Source organism: Pleurodeles waltl, chromosome 10 (assembly GCF_031143425.1).
Source record: "Pleurodeles waltl isolate 20211129_DDA chromosome 10, aPleWal1.hap1.20221129, whole genome shotgun sequence".
Lineage (NCBI taxonomy): Eukaryota > Metazoa > Chordata > Amphibia > Caudata > Salamandridae > Pleurodeles > Pleurodeles waltl.
In genome coordinates this window covers 38,576,538-38,599,532 of record NC_090449.1, presented here as the reverse complement: position 1 = coordinate 38,599,532, position 22,995 = coordinate 38,576,538, and the positions used below count along the sequence as shown (strand labels likewise).

The following is a 22,995-nucleotide window of genomic DNA, read 5'->3' as shown; positions in this document are numbered from 1 at the left end:
TTTCTTTAAGGCTGTTTTCGTTCACACCTTCTCCTCTACATTCGGCTTAATACCTTCAGCCATCCACTCAATATTCTCCAATATTTTCGCGGGATTTCCCATAACTTTGGCTACAATAGGTGGCACATTGCTATTGCTAATTTTTCTGCGCAATGGCTGTCCGGTCAAAACAAGGAGGACTGAGAGCACTTCCACCAGGGCAACTGTGTTGTGAAAGCATAATGCAGTACTTTGGAGCATCACTCCTGGAGCAACTGGAGTGTGACTGGTCTCTGTCATTCAGACCAGTTTTGCATTGTGTGCAGGCTGTGTTTCGGTGCCTCTGGTGCTCGTTTTAACATGCACTGAAATGAAAATGTCACTTACCCAGTGTACATCTGTTCGTGGCATCAGTCGCAGTAGATTCGCATGTTCTGCAATAGCTCGCCATCTGGTGTTGGGCCGGAGTGTTACAAGTTGTTTTTCTTCGAAGAAGTCTTTCGAGTCACGGGACCGAGTGACTCCTCCTTTTGTCTCCATTGCGCATGGGCGTCGACTCCATCCTCGATTGTTTTTCCCCGCAGAGGGTGAGGTAGGAGTTGAATTGTAGTAATAGTGCCCATGCAATGGAGTGACTAAGTATGCACTTATTTAAGGTTGAGATGATACATATATAAATAATTGAAGGTAACTTCCAAACTGCTACAGGCTCCCGGGGAGGCGGGTGGGCACATGCGAATCTACTGCGACTGATGCCACGAACAGATGTACACTGGGTAAGTGACATTTTCAGTTCGATGGCATCTGTCGCTGTAGATACGCATGTTCTGCAATAGACTAGTAAGCAGTTATTTCCCCAAAAGCGGTGGATCAGCCTGTAGGAGTGGAAGTAGTCTGAAATAATGTCCTTAATACAGCTTGACCTACTGTGGCTTGTTGTGCGGATAACACGTCTACACAGTAGTGCTTGGTGAATGTGTGAGGCGTAGACCATGTGGCTGCCTTACATATTTCTTGCATTGGGATGTTTCCTAGAAAGGCCATGGTAGCACCTTTCTTTCTGGTTGAGTGTGCCCTTGGTGTAATGGGCAGCTGTCGTTTAGCTTTAAGGTAGCAGATTTGGATGCATTTAACTATCCATCTGGCTATACCTTGTTTTGAAATTGGGTTTCCTGCATGAGGTTTTTGAAATGCAATAAAGAGTTGTTTAGTCTTTCTGATGTTCTTTGTTCTGTCAATGTAATACATTAATGCTCTTTTGACATCTAATGTATGTAGTGCCCTTTCAGCTACGGTATCTGGCTGTGGAAAGAACACCGGAAGTTCCACTGTTTGATTTAGATGGAACGGTGAAATAACCTTTGGCAAAAATTTAGGATTGGTCCTTAGGACGACTTTATTTTTGTGTAGTTGTATAAAAGGTTCCTGTATAGTAAACGCCTGAATCTCGCTTACTCTTCTCAGGGAAGTAATGGCGATGAGAAATGCCACCTTCCAGGTTAGGAACTGTATGTCGCAGGAGTGCATGGGTTCAAAAGGTGGACCCATAAGTCTAGTTAGGACAACATTTAGGTTCCATGAAGGAACAGGTAGTGTTCTTGGTGGTATAATTCTCCTAAGGCCCTCCATGAATGCTTTAATGACTGGTATTTTATATAGGGAAGTTGAATAGGTAGTCTGCAGGTATGCAGATATTGCTGCAAGGTGAATCTTAATGGAAGAGAAAGCTAGGTTAGATTTTTGTAAGTGAAGCAAGTAACCCACTACATGTTCTGGAGTTGTGTGTAATGGTTGTATTTGATTAATATGGCAGTAGCAAACAAACCTCTTCCATTTACTTGCATAGCAGTGCCTGGTGGATGGCCTTCTTGCTTGTTTTATGACTTCCATACATTCTTGGGTAAGTTGTAAGTGCCCGAATTCTAGGATTTCAGGAGCCAGATTGCTAGATTCAGCGATGCTGGATCTGGGTGTCTGATCCTTTGGTTGTGCTGTGTCAACAGATCTGGCCTGTTGGGCAATTTGATGCAGGGTACCACTGATAGGTCTAGCAGCGTTGTGTACCAGGGTTGCCTTGCCCAAGTTGGTGCTATCAATATGAGTTTGAGTTTGCTTTGAGTGAGTTTGTTTACCAGGTAAGGAAGGAGAGGGAGAGGAGGAAAAGCGTAAGCAAATATCCCTGACCAGTTCATCCATAGGGCATTGCCTTGGGATTGTTTGTGTGGGTATCTGGATGCGAAGTTTTGGCATTTTGCGTTCTCCCTTGTCGCAAACAAGTCTATCTGAGGTGTTCCCCAGAGTTTGAAATAAGTGTTCAGTATTTGGGGGTGAATTTCCCATTCGTGGACCTGTTGGTGATCTCGAGAGAGATTGTCTGCGAGTTGATTTTGTATCCCTGGTATAAACTGTGCAATTAGGCGAATTTGGTTGTGAATTGCCCAATGCCAAATTTTTTGTGCTAACATGCTTAACTGCGTGGAGTGCGTCCCTCCCTGCTTGTTTAGATAATACATTGTTGTCATGTTGTCTGTTTTGACGAGAATGTATTTGTGAACTATTATTGGTTGGAAAGCTTTTAGTGCTTGAAAAACTGCAAGAAGTTCTAGGTGATTGATATGCAGTTTTGTTTGATGTACGTTCCATTGTCCTTGTATGCTGTGTTGATCGAGGTGTGCTCCCCACCCTGTCATGGAAGCATCTGTTGTTATTACGTATTGTGGCACTGGGTCTTGGAAAGGCCGCCCCTTGTTTAAATTTATGTTGTTCCACCACAGAAGCGAGAGGTAAGTTTGGCGGTCTATTAACACCAGATCTAGAAGGTGACCCTGTGCTTGAGACCACTGTGATGCTAGGCATTGTTGTAAGGGCCTCATGTGCAGTCTTGCGTTTGGGACAATGGCTATGCATGATGACATCATGCCTAGGAGTTGTAATACCATCTTTGCTTGTATCTTTTGTGTTGGATACATGCGTTGTATGATGGTGTTGAAATTTTGAATTCTTTGTGGACTTGGAGTGGCTACTCCTTTTGATGTGTCTATTATGGCTCCCAGGTATTGTTGTACCTTGCGTGGCCGAATTTTGGATTTTGTGAAATTGACGGTGAACCCTAGTTTGAAGAGGGTTTGTATGATATGATTTGTGTGATTTGAGCACTCTATTAACGAATGGCCCTTGATTAGCCAGTCGTCTAGATATGGGAACACATGTATTTGCTGCCTTCTGATGTGTGCAGCGACTACCGCTAGACATTTGGTAAAGACTCTTGGTGCGGTTGTTAATCCGAAAGGCAGTACCTTGAATTGGTAATGTATTCCTTTGAATACAAACCTTAGGTATTTCCTGTGCGATGGGTGAATTGGTATATGGAAATAAGCATCCTTGAGGTCTAAAGTTGCCATGTAGTCGTGCAGCTTTAGCAATGGCAATACTTCTTGTAGTGTGACCATGTGGAAGTGGTCTGATTTGATGAAAGTGTTGACTACTCTGAGGTCTAGGATTGGTCTCAGTGTTTTGTCCTTCTTTGGTATCAGAAAGTACAGTGAGTAAACTCCTGTGTTTATTTGTGTGTTTGGCACTAATTCGATTGCATTCTTTTGCAATAGTGCCTGCACTTCTATCTCTAGGAGATTGGAATGGTGTGTTGTTAAATTTTGTGCTTTTGGTGGTATGTTTGGAGGGAACTGTAGAAATTCTATGCAGTAACCATGTTGGATAATTGCTAGAACCCAAGTGTCTGTAGTGATTTTCTCCCATGCTCTGTAATAATGACCTATTCGTCCCCCCACTGGTGTTGTGTGGAGGGGGTGAGTGACATGTGAGTCACTGTTTAGTAGTAGGGGTTTTGGGGCTTTGGAATCTTCCTCTATTTCTAGGGAATTGCCCTCCTCTATATTGTCCCCGAAAACCTCCTCTATACTGTCCTTGGTAACTGGACGGTGTGGCTTGTGAGGTGCTGGCTTGTGTGCTTTGACCTCGAAACCCCCCTCGAAAGGGCGTTTTACGGAATGAGCTGTAATTCCCTCTGCTCTGCGGGGAGTAGAGTGCGCCCATGGCTTTGGCAGTGTCCGTATCTTTTTTGAGTTTCTCAATCGCTGTGTCCACTTCTGGACCGAACAGTTCTTTTTCATTAAAAGGCATATTGAGAACTGCTTGTTGAATCTCTGGTTTAAATCCAGACGTTCGGAGCCATGCATGCCTTCTGATAGTTACAGATGTATTAATTGTCCGTGCAGCTGTATCTGCAGCGTCCATGGAGGAGCGGATCTGGTTGTTGGAGATGGCTTGTCCCTCCTCAACCACTTGTTTTGCCCTATTTTGGAAGTCTTTGGGCAGATGTTCAATGAGATGTTGCATCTCGTCCCAGTGGGCTCTGTCATAGCGCGCAAGTAGTGCCTGGGAGTTCGCGATGCGCCACTGGTTTGCAGCTTGTGCTGCGACTCTTTTACCAGCTGCATCAAACTTGCGGCTTTCTTTATCTGGGGGTGGTGCATCTCCAGATGTGTGAGAGTTGGCCCTTTTCCTAGCTGCTCCTACAACAACAGAGTCTGGTGGCAGCTGTGTTGTGATGAAAGCCGGGTCTGTAGGAGGCGGCTTATACTTTTTTTCCACCCTTGGTGTGATTGCCCTACTTTTGACCGGGTCCTTAAATATGTCTTTTGCGTGCCGGAGCATACCAGGGAGCATAGGCAGGCTTTGGTAGGAGCTGTGGGTGGAGGAGAGTGTGTTGAACAAGAAATCATCCTCGACCTGTTCTGAGTGGAGGCTTACGTTGTGAAATTGTGCTGCTCTAGCCACCACCTGAGAGTACGCGGTGCTGTCTTCTGGTGGAGATGGTTTTGTAGGGTATGCCTCTGGGCTGTTATCTGACACTGGGGCGTCGTATAGGTCCCATGCGTCCTGGTCTTGGTCACCCTGGCTCATGGTGGTGTGAGCTGGGGAGTGTGATGGCGTTTGTGCTGGTGAAACGTTAATCACGGGCGGAGGAGAGGGTGGTGGTGTAACTCTTTTCACCACTTTTGGTTGTGGTGCTTGTTCCGTCTGGAACTCCAACCTTCTCTTTCTTCTAATGGGGGGAAGGGTGCTTATTTTTCCTGTCCCCTGCTGAATGAAGATACGCTTTTGCGTATGGTCCGCATCAGTTGCTTGTAGCTCTTCCTCAAACCTATGCTTCTGCATTTGGGAGGTTAGCGAGTGCTGTTCTGTATAAGAGCCTGAAGCTGGGTCGCTTGCAGTTTGTTTCGGCGTCGAAACTTTGTCTGCGTGTTTTTTCGGCTCCGAGGTGACTTTTTTCCTTTTCGGGGCCGAAACCTCTCGGCGTCGATCTGTTTCGGTGCCGCTGTCTCGGCGTCGAGCCGTGTCCACACCGGCATCTCGGTGTCGAGGCTTGTCTCCAGCACTTTCTCGGTCCCGAGAAGGCTGCGTGCCGGTGTCTCGACCGGAGTCGGACGATCTCGGCACTGTTTGGGCCTTTTTCGGTGCCGACGGTCGGTCACCGATTTTAAGGGTTGAGCCATGGCCTGGTGGCAGTGGCGTCCCCTGGGCCTTGTAAATGTTTCTTTGTGTGGTTTTCGACGTCTTACTCACGGTTTGTGTATCGTCGAATCCTTCGGAGTCTGAGTCTTGGATCGAGAAGGTACCTTCCTCTTCCTGTTCCTCGAACTCCCGTCGGGCTGTCGGTGCGGACGCCATTTGAAGTCTTCTGGCTCGACGGTCTCGGAGTGTTTTTCGGGACCGGAACGCACGACAGGCCTCGCAGGTGTCTTCGCTGTGCTCAGGTGACAGGCACAGGTTGCAGACCAAGTGTTGGTCTGTGTAGGGGTATTTATTGTGGCATTTGGGGCAGAAACGGAACGGGGTCCGTTCCATCGGCGTTCTTCAGCACGCGGTCGGGCCGACCAGGCCCCGACGGAGGATCGAAAAATTACCCCGAAGGGCACCGGAGCTCTTCGATCTTCGATGCGGTGTTGAATGTAAGTATGCCGATCCCGAACGCAACAATACCGACGAAAATCTTCCGAAATTAACTATTTTTTCTGTTCCGAAACTCGGAGCGACAGGAACACGTCCGAACCCGATGGCGGAAAAAAAACAATCGAGGATGGAGTCGACGCCCATGCGCAATGGAGACAAAAGGAGGAGTCACTCGGTCCCGTGACTCGAAAGACTTCTTCGAAGAAAAACAACTTGTAACACTCCGGCCCAACACCAGATGGCGAGCTATTGCAGAACATGCGTATCTACAGCGACAGATGCCATCGAACGTTTGTCTTTCTACGCTGAGGTCATACCCACACGAATCTAGAACAAGAATCTACAGCAACTAAGATGTATTTGTATGCACCATCAGGTTGCAGGGGTCCACAATGGTCCAGGTACACACACTGTAGTGGCCTGTTGGACACTAAGAGGGAAGCGTTTGATGTTTGAGCCCTTTATCTGCTGGCAGATGTCACAGCAAAGGACATAATACTTGGTCTGTTTGTATAGACCTGGGCACCAGAAACGTTTCTGTAAGAATGTTATTGTGGCCGCAATACCGGCATGTGCAGAAGCGACACCCACATGCGCTACTTTTATTAGATCTAATCTCTGGTCTTGGTTGGGGATAACTCGATCTACAACCCCAGAAAGTGTTGCATAAGCAACATTCTGTGCCCTGATGTGGTAAGAGTATTTTGTAGGGTATGCTTTTGGGAGAGGGGCTTGCCTTCAGCTGAAGCTTTCACGGCAGCCAAAATTTCATTATCCATTCTCGTCTGACAATGAGTCACTGCAGCCACAGAAGGGGTAGCTATTGCTGACTTGGCCGCTTCGTCAGCCAAAGTGTTGCCAATAACGTGTACTCCTACACATTGGTGGCCCAATGTACGACTACATGAGCACCCTGTAGCTTATCCTTCAGATTAGCCACCGTCCCCCACAGAGTTCTGTATTTCATGGTGTTCCCTTTGGAGTCTCTGAACCTGTTCAATCGCCAATGATGAAGATAATCATTGTAGGACCGGACACAGTAGTGCGAATCAGACAAAGTGAAATGTTATGGATCCGAATGTTCTAGCTCAAAGATAAGGGCTTTAAGTTCAGCCAGCTGAGTTGGCAGTCGCCCAGGGTCTCAATGTAGGTATTGTGAGGGTGGAATACACCATCCTTCATCACTCCGCTCATGGCTGCACAAGCGGCTGAGTATTGATGTTTAGTACCTACAGTATGGTACCTACAGCTGGTTGTGCTGAACCATCAGTGTAAATGACAGTGTGATATCTGTCAAGTGGCAGAATGTCTAGGAGGTACAGGATACTCCTGTTAGTATTGGAGAAATTCATGTCTGAAGTTTTGGATCAAAGATGTAATCAACATCTGTTGCAGTCAGGGAGGTTGCCCACTAAATCCAACATGGATGTAATGGTTTAGTGTTAGGAACGCTTGCTTTGGTGATGGCATCTAAGGCTGGCTCCGGGGTAACAACAATAATGAGTTTCTCGTGGGCAACTGGTCTCTCCTTGATAACAGCCATCTGTACAGCAGTTAGAATTTTTTCTGTGGGTGCAAAACATTGTTCTACAATGGCGTAGAAGTGAGATTTATATGCTATGGGTACTGTGTTGCCTTCATTAAAGGTGACATAGGTGAACCAAGTGGCACCAGCAATTATTGTGATGACCAAATTAGTTTTGTTGTCATGGGCGTATAAGTGTTTTGCTTCTAGCATGTCTTGTAGTCCTCCAACGATGCGTGTGTCTTCTACTGTACAAAGTCTGCTAGAAAAATCTGGGTGTATTAAGTCATAGAGCAGTTTCATAAGTTGTGCATAGTCAGACATGTAAGTTCTGCCAACATTAACAACACCACGTAAAGACTGTAGTTTCTGGATAGTATTTGGTGGCTGGAATTGAGCACACTTCTCCAAAAAGTGAGCAGCCAGGCACATGCCCTCATTTGATAGCTCATATCCCAAGAACAATACGCTGAGAAAGGATTTTTTTTTTTGTTTTCCCAAAATTAAATTTGCAACCAAGTGCCTCGAATCCTAGAACAATCCGATCGACTTTGGCAAGATGAACGTTGAGGTTGTGATCTGTGAGATAGAGGTCAACCACATAAGACAACGCCTCAGAATCCATATCATGCAATATTGATGTTACATGGGCTGAAAACAGCCCTGGGTTGATCTTGTAGCCTTGGGGAAAATGACAGAAGCATTTTTGTGAGCCAAAAGAGAATGCACTCAGGTCCCGACTTTCGTGAGCTAAGTTTTGGCAGAAAAAAACATTGGAGATGTCCAAGGTTGTTTTGGGATTTTTTTTTTACACACTATGTTGGTAATTAGGGCTGTGCTGTGTGAATTTGGTATTGTGTATATGTGAGTAGGACTGTTTAAATGTCTGTAATGTAAGACTATTCTATATGAATGGCCTGGTTTTGCAATAGGGAATAATGAGTTACTCATTGCTGAGACACAGGGCTCAATTATTCCCTGGTACTCGAGCTGAGTGAGGATCTCTTTAGCTTTAGCGGCTGAGGCTGGGGTGTAGACCTAATAGGTATTACATGACAAGAAGAATTCTTGTCCCAACCTACATGATTGCAGTATAGCCCAGGGGCCTGTACTAAAGCCCAGCTGACAGCGTAGGATTGTTTTACCGCCTCTGGAACAAGATCAGAGAAAGAAGGCAAAATGACATCTTCCCCATGTGGGAGCTTACAGAAATGCTTAGTTGGCCAGTCCCCCTCAGCCAGCAGGACATCACAACTAAGTTCATCCCAGAATATCACACTAATGGTGTGCTCTATGTCATCCTCAATTTGGGTATTTAAATCATAAACCCTGTTGGGTAGGAGAACGAGCCCGTCCGCAGTCTCAACTGCAATAAAGTCGCTAGTTGCTGTCCCATCCAGAGGATCGTTCAGGGTCGGGCGACATATCGTAACCTCTTGCTGCGCTGTCTAGCAGTGTCACTGCCGACGTCTTTCTTCAGCAATGTTCTCAAGTGTACTGCCATTTTTAATTGATGGCGCTGCCACCTCTTTGTTCTTAAACTGTGACTTTTGTTGCGAGGACTGATCATCTTTTTTTGTCTAAAGGATGTGGTGAGTCTTTCTTCTGTTTCACGTAGTCAGGACGTCGCTCTGACCGGCCTACTCTCTCGCTACGTCTATCCGGAGCATCCTCAAAGGAACAAGAGGGACGTGAATGTGTATATCTGTCGGGAGCTTTTGTATTCTTTCTATTTCTGAGATTATATCTCCTTTCAGAGTTTTCCGGGTGCAGAGAATCTGCTCTCTGACTTAGTCTTCTATTCGCTTTTGTTTATACCAGTGCTTTTTAGCACACCCTCCTGTGCTTGTTCAGTACCTTCCTTAGGGGTGGTACTTTGTATTTCAGGCTTTTTCAGCTTGGCTCCCAAACGATCCCGTCCTGTACTGGTATAGGTGTGTGAAATTATTTTTGGTAGCTGTTTCTCATGTTCCAAGAGTGGAATCGCTCGGAGCAGCTGGCATATAGCCAGTGTTATCACTTCCCCTTTAACGTATAGCTAGTGCTATCACTTCCCCTTTAACGTTACTGAGTTTGACTGAGGAGACTGCATCACAATTATGCATTCATTTCATCCCTAAGTCTAGGGTTGGTGCAGCCCCATGTTTGTTCTGAATTTGTTGTAACACTTCCAGTACATTGGCAAGTGTTGGGGTACCATATGTGGTGGTATAAAATGCAGCGAAGGCTGTACCCCATGTGGTGCAGACTTCTACCAAGGAAACCATCCCGGAGGGCAAGCACATTGTAAGAATTCTATGTTTATCCTGTGGTCCCCTTATGGGGAAACACAGCTTCCAGCTGATTTGTTTTCTGGGCAATCCAGAATAGGATTCTCTCCTGTTCCGTGGGTACTTTACCCATGAAAGAATGTTCTGTTTGTGGATTAATCCCTTTAGTACCCAACTGGTATCCAGCAGGTGCTGCTGGACGTGCTGGTGTTGTGTTCAGAGTTCGCATTACGAACTGAACAAGTCATCTATATAGTGTTACTAGCTCAATGTATAGATTGGGCAGATCAGCTGCCTGCATGTTTTGTACACAGGGGAGAGGTGTATATGTGGCAAACATAGGCCACAATTGCCATTCATTATCTGAGGGGCCTAATCTCATGGGCTGTATCACATGTGGTAGGGCGCCGGCGCCATTTAACCAGTTCTGATGTTCTTGATAAGTAATCGGAATTTCAAGATACTGGAATGCCTGGGACCGTTGTGGTACGACTGCAATTCTGTATTTGTGGAACATGTATGATCTTTGGTCTTCCTGAGGAAAGGTGACCCAGGAGTAGAATGTTTCTGTCTGGTAAGCTTCATTAGCTTCTACGATGAATGTGACATCCCGCCCTCGCCTGTTAAGCCATGTGCTACTAGGTGTAGTGTTAATGCTTGTCTGACATTCTCAGGAATGTCCATGGCGCTAGCCACATAGTGTAATGGGTAGAGATGGAACATCACGTAGGGAGAAAGTCTTTTTAATATTTTGAGCTTGAACAACCTACAGCCTAATTAGGTGCTCCCTGTTCAGCTCAGGAGGATCTTCCCCAAGACCACAGACATCTCCGTATAATGGTACTTGTGTGTGAGACGGTGATAATCAGGGTATCTGTAAATTAGTGCCTTAACACCATCATTGGTGGCGCCATGTCGTAGTTTGACTCTTGCTCTAGGCAAGACTGCTGGTTTAAAGATGACAGCACTTATATTTGTAGGCGACTAGGCCAATCCTACAAGTCGCAACTGTCAGCCTAACACTCCCGGCTCACAAGCAGTACTTGACCAAAAAAAACTAAACAGTAAAAGGTGCAGCCTTTACACAAGGACTCAAGAGTGTGACATTGCAGGGAGGTCGCAGTTAAATGGAGATTACTCTTTTCTCATATAAGCAACAAGCCTCAGTCACACATAGGCAACAAAGGAGATGCAGTAAAGTTTTCAATATGTATTATTAACAAGACTGAAATCTACTGTAAAATGTATAGGCTGCAATGATTATGATAATGAACAATGCAAGAAACAGAATGGTAAAAACGAGAGTCATGATCACGAACACCTCCACCATCTTGCAATAACATGTAATATGAAATAGATGTGAAATAGGCCTTAATACCCTAGAATGATGAACCTAATCTCTAACCTAAAAAGAGCTGGGTGTGTTAAACCTAATCTGCCAGTACCATGTCCACAAGAAGAGTCCCACAACCCATGTTACCTTGGAATGAGGTCTCAAGATCAGACTCCATCGGGACACAAAGGCTGGGTCTGCGTCAAGGCGACATGTTGCATAGTTAGCGTTGATGGCATCTGGTAGAAATCTCTCCAATTATCTTGTCTGTGTGAGATGTATTTATACAAATCTTGTAGGACCCCTGACGCAGGTATGTTACCAAACATTAGATAAGAAGGCATGCTTGGGGCAGCAATCATATAAATAATTCCCTGAAAAGGTAAATTATGTTACTGTCACACGAAAGTGGGAAAGTACATGATGTGAATACCTACGTATCTCACTTATCTTTGACGCGGATAGTGATGCCTTTACAGAGTGGCACTGATAACTAAAACACCTTCTTAACTATGAGCATGGGAGCCATCTTGGAAGAAACAATTAAATAAATGTGCTAAAACAGAGCAAGCTAAGTAGGCTAAAAGTCACAAGGTGATGGGGGCACGGGCCTGTAAGCCAGAAGGCTAAGAACTCCTGATTCCCATTACAACTAAATAGGATCCACTACAAGATAAGCCCCTGTCCTGCAACTTCTGCGACGTGGGACTTCTGTTTTGTTGTGCTGCTGAGGGCTCCTTGTTTACTTCCTGTGTCCATCGCTGGTGGGTCACTGGTGGTGGCTCCAACGATGTCTGCTGACCTTCCTACGTGCTGAGGGCCAGCCCTGACTCCCCTTCAAAGGTAGAGTCTCCTGGACCTTGCTGGTCCCCAAAACTCTGTAAATCCCTCTTTAGTTCCAGGTTGCATTTGGAGTGCTTGTTGGTAATCTGGCTGGTCACCAATCCTCCTGCAATCTGGTGACTGTCAAGGGACGGCTCGTAGGTGACTCCCAGGATCTTCTGTAGCTCATGGACCTCGCAGCTGGACTTCTTGCTCCACCGACTTGCCGGAACTTCACCTCTAGGAGGGTGGGCATTACCACCTGGACACCTCGAGGGTGCAGGATCCTGTCCCCCTCCTTTCAAGGTCCTCCACATCCACAATCCATTCCTGCGTTTCACCAGTCTGCTCCACAGGTTGTGACGGCAGCTGGACAATCCAAGGCTTCCACTGACTTCAAAGAGTGCCCCTTCTCCCCTCTGCATCCAGGTCCCCCGGTGTAGGTACTCCTGACATCTGGGAATCCTCAGTTAGGGCACTCTCTAATCCTCCTCTTGTCTGTTGGTTTCCTCCGGGTCCCCTGGGAAGGGTCCTGAATCACACAAACTCCAACCACTACTCCCTTGTTAGTCTACGGGACAACTGGGTAGGTAACCACCTTGCACCTGGCCGTTGGGGGACACTTACCATACTTATCTCTGGTGTTTTCATTTACCCACAGCCCCAAGCTAGCTACCAAAATTATCTTGGTTAGGGTCACTACTTTGCATTCCACTTAATTTGTATATGGCTTGGCCGCCCCCATAGGGTCCTGTACATTTTATGCTATTTCTGCTTGTTCTTTGGTGTATTTATTGTGTGTAGATATCTCCAAAGGAAGATATATCAATGCTAGTATTACTGAATCCTTCATTTTTGCAACACTTGTGTGGTTCTTTCTTGTGAAAGAGTTACTGTCTGACTACTGTTGTATAAGTTCTTTACATTCCTCCTGGATAAGCTTCAGCTGCTTCCCTCCACTACCTCTAGAGAGCTTTCGCTATCTGGACACCCACTCACTATCAATAAGGGTTCCTTGGACTAAGTATAGGGTGCCACACAATAGATGTACACCATAAACTAAGCCAGCCTCCTATACCTACTTTTGCAGAAGTCACAAGAGAGAAAATTGCGGTCTGACCCAAAGAACCACAAACAGATGTCATGCAGATTAGTGAAGGATATCTGCCCTTTGCAATCCCTAGAGGGCTTGAAGCCCAAATGTTCTGGTGGCAGTAAAGTACTGCACAAAGTTATATTTGTTTGGAGGAAAACTCACCTCTCAAGAGAGAGCAAGCTATGGGTCTGCATCCAAAACCCAGGAAAAAGTGGACTGAAGTTGAGCTAGGGTGGGTGCTATATGATGTCATCTGATGTCGCTTCTGCCATTGATACAAACCCAGTGCCCCTACCGGTGACATGAGAGCTTTGTAATTACCGGATCCAGTCTGGCACCTAGGACTCTGCAGGTATAAGTATCCAATACAATGTGATATTACTGCATAGCAGATACTATTATATGAATCCTATTAGGGATTTTGTTTGGGGGCCTTATATTTTTTTCCAAGAGCCTGGAGGTCAACCTGCTTGACAATGAAGTTACAAATTTGCCTTCTGTAATTTCCAGAAACCAAGGAACCAATAGCCGCAAAGACCTAGACTGTGGTCTGTGTTGTAGTGTCTCAACAATTACAGAGAATAACGTTTGAGGATTCCTCCAATGAAATGCACAATTTGGCAGCACAACCCAGCAACACCACTTGGTACAAAGGAATGTTATTTATAGGCGAGACTAAATGGAGAGCCTGGAGGACGGGAGGAAGTATAGGAAGTCAAATGAGAATTTTTAGAAAAGGCGATAATGAAGGAGACCTCCCCCTCTATTTTATATGAAGATGGCACAAAGGAGGAAGAGTTGGCAAAGTAGTACCAGATGGTACAACTGGATCCTCTGATAAATCCCTTGGAGAAGAAAGACCCTTCTTGAAACCATTAGCCTTCTCTGAAACCTTCTTCGATGCAGGGAGTCTCTTCAGGATTATCATAATTTTAGGAGTCTAAGGAAATTTTAATGGCTCCAATCGACTCTTTCGGAGGAATTACTATCACTAGAGCGAGTTCTGCATGGAAATCCAGAGGATTTTTCTATTGACATTGAAGATTAAAAAGATCCAGATAACAGCCTATATCAGAACATGTCTGTCTGTCGTATCTACCTGTTATTTCAATCATTAGTAGCTCTGGGTCTTGGCAGAGACATTTCTGCAGATCTTAGAGTACTTGGCTTTGTGATTTGGTTAGAGGCTTTAAATACCGATTCTTGTGAGGGCCACCTGAGAAAACCTTAATTTGTCCAAAAGAATCACATGCTTTCTGAAGTGTTTGTCTGGATTTTTCCATTGTCAATATTCTCAGAGCAACAGGGTTCAAACGTACACCAAAACCCAACAAAAACACCTAAAAGTTTATTTATCTGACTCAAGAACTATTTCCACACAACGTGCATTACAAATTGGACATCACTGACTGAAGTTTGATTCCTTTAGAACTAGGTCGGCACTTTTTTTTAAAGCTGCCAATACCGAGTTATGTTGTCGTTTGTGAGGGACTCCCACTATGACGAAGGCAATGAATCAAGCATGTGAAACAATGACAGATTCAATGCTGGAGACCATTATTGAAGAATTTCAAAGGTTTTGAGCATTTGAGCCAAACTCCTAACTCAATTATAAATGTGATTTTCTCAGTGAATATAACAGTGTTGGTTGCCCATGTGTAGTTATGGTTTACATGCACCATCCACTGAATTGTCATCTTTTGATTTGCCTATAGCTTCCAGCCCTATGCATGGATCATCATCAAAATGGGCAAATGCTAGGAGTAACCTGCTGGTTGAGGCCTAACAAATCAATTTTGGTGAAGATCTGCGCATGGTAAAAACAAAAAAAAAATACATTTAAAGGGAGGGTGCAACAAGTTATGTTTTCCATTTTAAGGTCCCATAGAAAATTTGAATTGCACTTAGAGAAAAAAGCCAACGAAAAGATGTAAGCTAAACTTGGCATTGAAACAGAACTTCAATCAGAATGTGTGCTGTAATTAGTTTACTGAAAACTGGCACAGCTATAACCCCTTAAAACTGTTGCAAGGTGAGCTTGAAAAGGTTAACATTTTAGCTATGCCTCGTAAAATCTAGAAGAAAATAAGTTACTTATCTGTAGTTCTCCAGTATTTGAATCTTTCATAGATTCACATGCTTGAATCATTCCCTGTCGTCGAGATGGGAGTCCCGGTATAATTTTCATAAGTAATGTTAAAACATATTGAAGAGAAAAAGGCCCTAGGCCTCTTCAATTTGATAGTCTATCAGAGTCATTTTGTGAAAAGGACCAAACTTGATCCTCCACCAATCAGGCGACAGCACCCTTCAGAACCTCCTGAGAGAAGCTCTAGCACCTCAGATTTTCCACGCACAAGTGCGTATATTACAATGAGTATATGTACTACTAGAAAGAAAGAGGTGAAGTGAGCTTCTCCGGGGAGGTGGGTGGGTCGCATGTGAATCTATGAAAGATTCCAATACTGGAGAACTACAGTTACAGGTAAGTAACTTATTTTCTTACTCCAGTATTGGAACTTTCATAGATTCACATGCTTGAATCAGAGTAGAAAGCAATAAGTATGCACATTGTAAAATGACAACCCTTTAAATAAACAGGTTATCTTAGACCACAAAACCTTATCATCATCATCATGTATAAAGTGATGAAGTATATGAGTGTACTGACATATGTCCCTACATATATATCTATATATAGATATACATATATACACATCTATCTATACACACGTATATATACATAAATAAAAGTATCTTTTTATCTCTAATATAAATAGGGATATTCCTGTGAAGATACATGCTGAAATTTAAATAACAAACCAGTATTAAAACATAAGACATTAATGTAACCTGATCAATATCTGATAACCCGCTTACTATGGGATTATGATAGTGTTCTATTATCTTTAGATACACTTCTTTTTTTTTTTTTCTTTTTTTTTTTATGTGCATACCTTTTCTAGGATGGATGGATGTAGGAGAAATGGCTCACCTTCACCTGAAGAGATTCCTGAGAACCGCTTGGCCCACTGCTACCTCTCCGTGCGAGAGGGACTCCAAGCAATAGTGCTTAGTAAAGGTATGACAGCTCTTCCATGTTGCTGCCCTACATATGTCTTGTAGTGGCACTCCGGCAAACAGTGCCGCTGACGATGAGACTTTTCTCGTCGAGTGAGCATGTACAGATGACTGCAAGGGTTTGCCCGCTACCTGATGGCAGAAGCGAATAGCAGAGGCGATCCATCTTGAAATACTCTTCCTAGGGGCACTGTACGCCACAAATAGCTGATTAGAGCAGCGAAAAGCTTTTGTCCTGTCCAAATAAAATTGAACGCATCTTTTCATGTCTAGAGAGTGTAATGCCCTCTCTGCTGGAGTAGATGGATGAGGGAAAAAAGACTTGAAGACCAAAGGTTCGTTAATGTGAAAGTCTGACGGAACCTTTGGAATAAAATGCGGGTTAGTGCGCATTAGTAGTCTATCTTGTTTAAACTGTAGGAATGGCTCTTGGATGGAGAGCGCCTGTACCTCACTGACCCGCCTAGCTGATGTAAGAGCTATCAATAAGGCAACCTTCCACGATAAATGTTTGAGGGAAGCACAGTGGATCGGTTCAAAAGGATGCTTCATCAGTTGTGCCAAAACAATGTTCAGGTTCCACGAAGGTGGTGGAGGTCTGAAAGGAGGGTAAACCCTGAACAGCCCCTTTAGAAATCTCTTAATCAGCCGAGAAGAGAAGAGCGAGGGTGTGTCCTCTGAAAGTCTGTATGCAGCTATGGCTGCTACATGAACTTTAATGGACGAGTGTGCTAGGCCAGATCGAGCTAACTCTAAGAGATACGGCAAAATCTCTTCTGGTAGTGAAAGGAAAGGGTCAATTTGACGTTGATGACACCAGGCACAGAATCTCCTCCATTTACACTGATACGCCTTGTTAGTGCTATCCGCTCTGGCCTGTGACAAAATATCTCTGCAGTCCTGCGGGATATTCAAATGCGCAAATTCTCTGTGGTGAGGAGCCATGCCGCTAACCGCATTGAGTGTGGATCGGGGTGTCGAACTTGGCCGTTGTTCATTGTTAGTAAATGAGGTAACGGCTCCAGCGGAATATGAGGTTTGACTGAGAGAATGAGGAGCTCTGTGAACCAATGTTGGCGCGGCCAGTACGGGGCTATCAGTATGAGAGTGCACGGTTCTGTTTTCATCTTCGTGAGGACCCTTGGGATCAACGGAATGGGAGGAAAGGCGTAAGCAAAGATGTCTGACCAGACTATCGAAAACGCATTCCCCCAAGATCCCTTTTGGTGATGCCAACTTGCGAAGAACTGGCATTTGGCGTTGTCCTTCTTCGCAAACAGATCCACTGTTGGTGTTCCCCACTGGGAAAAAATCTGGGTGAGTACCGTCTGGTCTAATTCCCACTCGTGGCATTCCGATTTCTGTCTGCTGAGTGCATCTGCTGCTTTGTTGTTTATTCCCGGCAAGTGCACCGCCGATAGTGTGACGCCTTGCTGCGAGGCCCAGTTCCAGATCGCTTGGGCTTCCCTGGAGAGGGTGAGAGATCTTGTACCTCCTTGTTTGTTGAGATAGTGCATCGTAGTGGTGTTGTCCGTTCTTATCACCACTCGCGATCCATGGATTCTTTGGAGAAACGCTTGTAAAGCAAGGTGCACTGCCCTGAGTTCTAGCCAATTGATATGCCTTGATGCCAGATGAGTTGACCATTTGCCACTTATTTTCAGGTCCTGTAATACTGCGCCCCAGCCTTCCAGTGAGGCATCTGTTGTTATGGTCCACGGGGCTGGCTGTTGAAGAAACGAGAGACCGATTGAGAGATGCTTTTGAGACCACCACTTGAGAGTTTTGATCATTATCGGAGTAATTTGTATCTGGTCTTCGAAAGTTCCTGATACTTGAAGCCATTGACGGTTTAGCTGCTCCTGCAAGGGGCGCATCTTTAGCCAACACAGAGGGATCAGAGGTATGCATGAAGACATCATGCCCAATAGTGATTTGAAGAGACGGACTGTAACCTTTCGTCTTCTTTGTATGAAACTCCCTAGGGTTAGTAACCTTTGTTGTCTCTCTAACGTGGGACATGCGATGCCAGATTCCGTGTTCAGTTTTGCTCCCAGAAAAGTAATACTGCGGCCTGGTAGAGGGTTGGACTTCTCCCAGTTGATCGTGAATCCGAGATTGGTCAGCAAGGAAACGCACTTTCTTGTTGACTTGTGTGCTCCTGTGTAAGTCTTTGCCTTTATTAACCAGTCGTCTAAGTATGGAAAGACCTGGTGCTTTCTTCTCCTGAGAAAGGCTGCCACTGGTGCTCTGCATTTGGTAAATATTCTTGGGGCTGATTTGAGCCCGAAGGGAAGGACGCGATATTGATAATGGCTCCCGGCTACGATAAATCTCAGATACTTTCTGTGGGCAGGGTGGATTGGTATGTGGAAGTATGCGTCCTTGAGGTCTAGCGATGACATAAAATCTCTTTGATTGAGACGCAGAAGGACGTCTTGCAGGCTGATCATTCGAAACGATTGCTTCTTTAGGGATACATTTAGTTGCCTTGAATCGAGGATCGGTCTCCAATCCTTCCACTTTTTTCGAATTATGAAGAACCTGGAATAAAATCCTGTTCCTCGTTGATCCCGCAGCACCTTCTCTATAGCTCCCTTGAGAAGGAGCTTGTAGACCTCTTCTTTGAGTTGTTGAGGGTATCTTGAAGGAGTCCTGCGGGGAGGGTTGGAGGGAGGTTTCTGGACAAATTCTAAAGTATGGCCCCGTTCCACTAATTGTAGGACCCACTTGTCTGACGTGGTTTGCCATTGACTGAGAAATAAGGAAATTCTTCCGCCCAGGGTGACAGGAGGAAGACTGGGCGTAGCCGGCGCCTCGAAAACATCAGGTTCTACAAGCTGAATCCTTAGCAGGGCGGGTTGAGCGTCCACGGCCTGCCGGTCTATTATAGGCTGGTTGTGGCGGTTGCCTTTGGGAATAGTATGGCCGAAATTGTTGTGAAGATGATGGATAGGAAGAGTATCTCTGTTGTTGATATCCCCCTCTGTAAGAGGGCCGGCCGCGCCCCCTAGGACGAAAGGACGATTTCCGATATTGCAGGGTTCCTAGTGACCTTGCAGTGTCCGTGTCCGTTTTAATTGACTGTAGGGCTTCGTCCACATGTTTCCCAAATAACGCTTGGCCATCAAAGGGTAAGTCTAGGATCTTATTCTGGACTTCTGGACGAAATGAGGTGGCTTTGAGCCAGCCTTGTCTTCTTAATACAGCAGCACCTGCAAGCTGTCTGAAAGCAGTGGTCGCTATATCCATTGCACTGTCTATAAGCTCTGCAGACGTGCGTTGACCCTCTCGCACCGTCTTATTTGCCTCTGATTTTACGTCTTCCGGCAGTTGATTGATGAAAGGTGCAATATCCGCCCAAAGCTGTCTGTCGTATCGAGACAAAATAGCCAAGGAGTTGGCAGCTCTAAGCACTAGGCTGGCCATAGAAGAGAATCTTTTTCCTATGTTATCTAACCTTCTACCCTCCTTATCTGGGGGCGCGGAAATCGGAGCAGAAGGATTCTTTGATCTTCTTTGAGCCGCTTGAGCTACTACCGAATCTGGAGGAGGATGGCCTGTCAAGCATGTTGGGGCATCATCAGGAGCTTTGTATTTTTTATCCAGACGTGGTAAAACTGCTGTGACTGTTGCTGGATTAGTCATGACTTTAAGGCCTTCTTCCCACAAGTAGTTCACCATCGGGATGGAGCGCACAGACTTCTGGAAGGGCTCTTTAAAATCATAAAGGAAGCAATCTGTTTGCTTCGTAGGTAGCGGTAATGCAAAACACTTGGCTGCCCTCTCTAGGAGATTATGAAAACCTCCAATGTCTTCAGGTGGGGACTCCACCTTCGAATGAGAAGGAGAAGATGGAGCAGGAATAATATACTCGTCCCACTCGGAGTGAGTATCTGTGAGTTCTCCTTCTTCTTGATCTCCTTCTGAAATGTCAGTGTCTTGGGGAATTGTCATGTCTGGGGTGGCCACATCCGTAAGATGCAAAGACGTTGGTCTTTGATGTGGACTAGAAGGACCAGAAATGGGCGATGGATGAGGCTGCTCTCCTTGTGGAGGAAACCTTCTGTTATAATCCACCAACATGGCTCTAAGGCCAGTAAGCAGGTCGGAAGGGATATACGTTCCCTGTTGATACTGCTGATGCTCCAAGGAAGCCTGGGGATCATAAGCTTCCTCATATTCCTCCTCTTCCTGATATTTTACATTTAATTCAGAGGGGCTGTGGGCTGTACCAAAAGGCCCATCTTCATCTGAATCTTCATCTCCCTCCAAAAGATGTACTGGTACCAGGGAGGATACCTTACTAGGTGAAGTGCGGGTTGGAGTTAATTTTTCTGTTCTCTTTTGATATTTTTCCCTCGTCGACGATCTCGTCGACGACGTGTAAACTGACTTTGTCGTAGACGGTGCCGTCGACGCTGGACGCACTGTTATTTTAATAGCCGCAAGCTTCGCCGACGAGTCTACCGTCGACGGTAAAGCTGACACTGACATCCGCGCCGTCGACGATGACGAGGTGTAGACGGTCGTCGACGCTGAAGTCGTCGTTGATGTCGCCGACGGAGCCGTGGATGATGGGACACTTAACGTAGCTGGAGTCGTCGGCAATGCGTCCACCGACGGTGCCGTCGACGGGGAGTCCGTCGACGAGGCCTTTTTTCCCGTCACAGAAGATAGCTTTTTGAAAGGCACAGATGGTGGAACAGATGAGGATTTCCTGTGCCTCTCAGAACTGGAAGAATGTCTTTTCCCCTCCTTACTTGAGAGTTTAGTTGGGGAAGAAGATGGGCTGCGACCCTTATAAGACCCTGAGGCAGTCTTTTTGAGGGCTTTCCTTGAGGTTTGTGAGGGAGATCTAGAGCGTGATCTTGCCCTTTTACTTGATCTCTTTGATGTTGATGATTCCTCACTCTCAGAATCAGAAACTGGATCCTTCCTATGTTTCAGTTTCTGCAGCCATATTAATAATCTGCCTTCTCTATCCTTTAAGGTCTTAGAAGAAAAAGTACGGCAAATCTTACAGTCCTTGGCTGAATGATCTGGATAGAGGCAGTAAATGCAATCTTGATGAGGATCTTCAGAATGAAGTCTTTTCTTCCCACAAGTCTTGCAGTCTCTAAAGAGACTTTTCTTTTCCTTGTCAGACATAGTTGAAAAATAGCTGACAAATCAAATAAATGAGTTTCTCTGAGAGAAAAAGAGCTGAATAAAGGTGTGAAAACAGAGCAGAGCTCTGAAGAGACTCCCTAGCACGACGTGCGGTAGAAAATCTGAGGTGCTAGAGCTTCTCTCAGGAGGTTCTGAAGGGTGCTGTCGCCTGATTGGTGGAGGATCAAGTTTTGTCCTTTTCACAAAATGACTCTGATAGACTATCAAATTGAAGAGGCCTAGGGCCTTTTTCTCTTCAATATGTTTTAACATTACTTATGAAAATTATACCGGGACTCCCATCTCGACGACGGGGAATGATTCAAGCATGTGAATCTATGAAAGTTCCAATACTGGAGTAATCAGACTGACTTCTGTTAATCAATTTGAATTACTTTAATAAATGTGACAGCTGGAGAAGGGGATTTTATTTATTGAAACCGAAGAAATTAATCACTCTTTCCAGAACATAAACAGAACCAAGGTACAGATATTCTTTTTCCAGTGTTTAGTTTTCTTGTTTCAAAGAGGTCATTTTATGGTGTGTGTATCCTATCCGGGTTTTCCTTCCTTTACTTTTGGAGGCTTTCACCACTAAAATGCACCTTGTGTTTGTCTAACCATCCTCATCCCACATATTTACTTTCTATTCATTACTTCCCCCTTCTAGATAGCCTTAATCTCAGAAATGCCCAAAGCTCCACTTCTCAATTCTTAAAGACACCTTTATATGGAATTTCCTGGATGTTCTGGCTTACACCACACATGGACACGTTTTCGGCATTTTTATTCACACCAACCCATCTGAGCACTAAGCTATCCACAGCAATATAACTGATGAATAAAGGGCCTATGCATAAATATGAAACTAGTTGATTATGAAAGCCAACTCCTCGTTTCCCTTCCCAACTCCTTCAGGGCATTGGAATTCCACAGCTACCAAAATTCTGTTTAATGGGTGTCTGTATCCCACACCAAGAGGTCATGGATTTTGCACCTCCTCCAAGTCTGACAGGAGGGAGGCAGAGGTTCCAAATCATCCAGCAAGAGCAAGGGGGAAACACCCTCCTCAGTCACCAACCCCGGGATAAACCATAAGCACTGCAGACATACGAGGTGTGGTATGCAGTAGGGCATGGAAACACTGCTGGAATAGGAAGAATGCTCACCTTATCCCCTCAAACCCACAAAGCAAATTTGAGAGAGGAAAATACCAACCCCTGGTACACACAAGATGTCCATCTTCAGGATAAAGCAGACAAGGTGAGTGGAAAGAGCCCATAAGAGCCCACATATCCCGGATACATATCAAAGGAAACCAATATCTTACTGGCAGCAGTCATTTATGTTGCCACTAGGCCTCTGGAAATGAAGATGGGAGAGATAAGGTGGAAAACAGAAAGAGAATGCCTGCTTCTTCTGTCACGTTAACCTCTTATTGGTCATTCCTTTACAGCTGATGTCGACCCTGTTTAACCTTAAAAAGATTCAGATTAAAGCACACATTGCTTTATGTTGCACATCAACATGCCAGAACTGCTTATGCTAAAAACTGATCAGAGGACACAGAAGAACTACCAATGAAGAACCCATTTTATTGCAACCGAGGCAGAACAACATTTGCATTTTCAAATACTAACCTTTGCAGTCTCCACAAAGCCAGTGAGTAGACGGATTTTTGCCAAACAGTACTCCAGAAAACCAATCTCTGCAGCCTTCACAGCATCTAAAAGAAAGGGAGCCGTCAATGTCCTGAAAACATTTT

At 45.1% G+C, this 22,995-nt stretch overlaps 1 protein-coding gene across 5 annotated transcripts in view; it reads right to left on the bottom strand.

Moving 5' to 3' along the window:
* Positions 1-22,995, bottom strand: part of LOC138261016 (methyl-CpG-binding domain protein 1-like) — a 1,081,642-nt gene that overhangs the window by 758,834 nt on the left and 299,813 nt on the right. For all 5 annotated transcript variants that reach the window (XM_069209617.1, XM_069209616.1, XM_069209620.1 and 2 more), the window contains one exon: positions 22,871-22,956. In XM_069209617.1, coding sequence (XP_069065718.1) covers positions 22,871-22,956 — 86 coding nt within the window. The remainder of the gene's footprint in view (positions 1-22,870; positions 22,957-22,995) is intronic.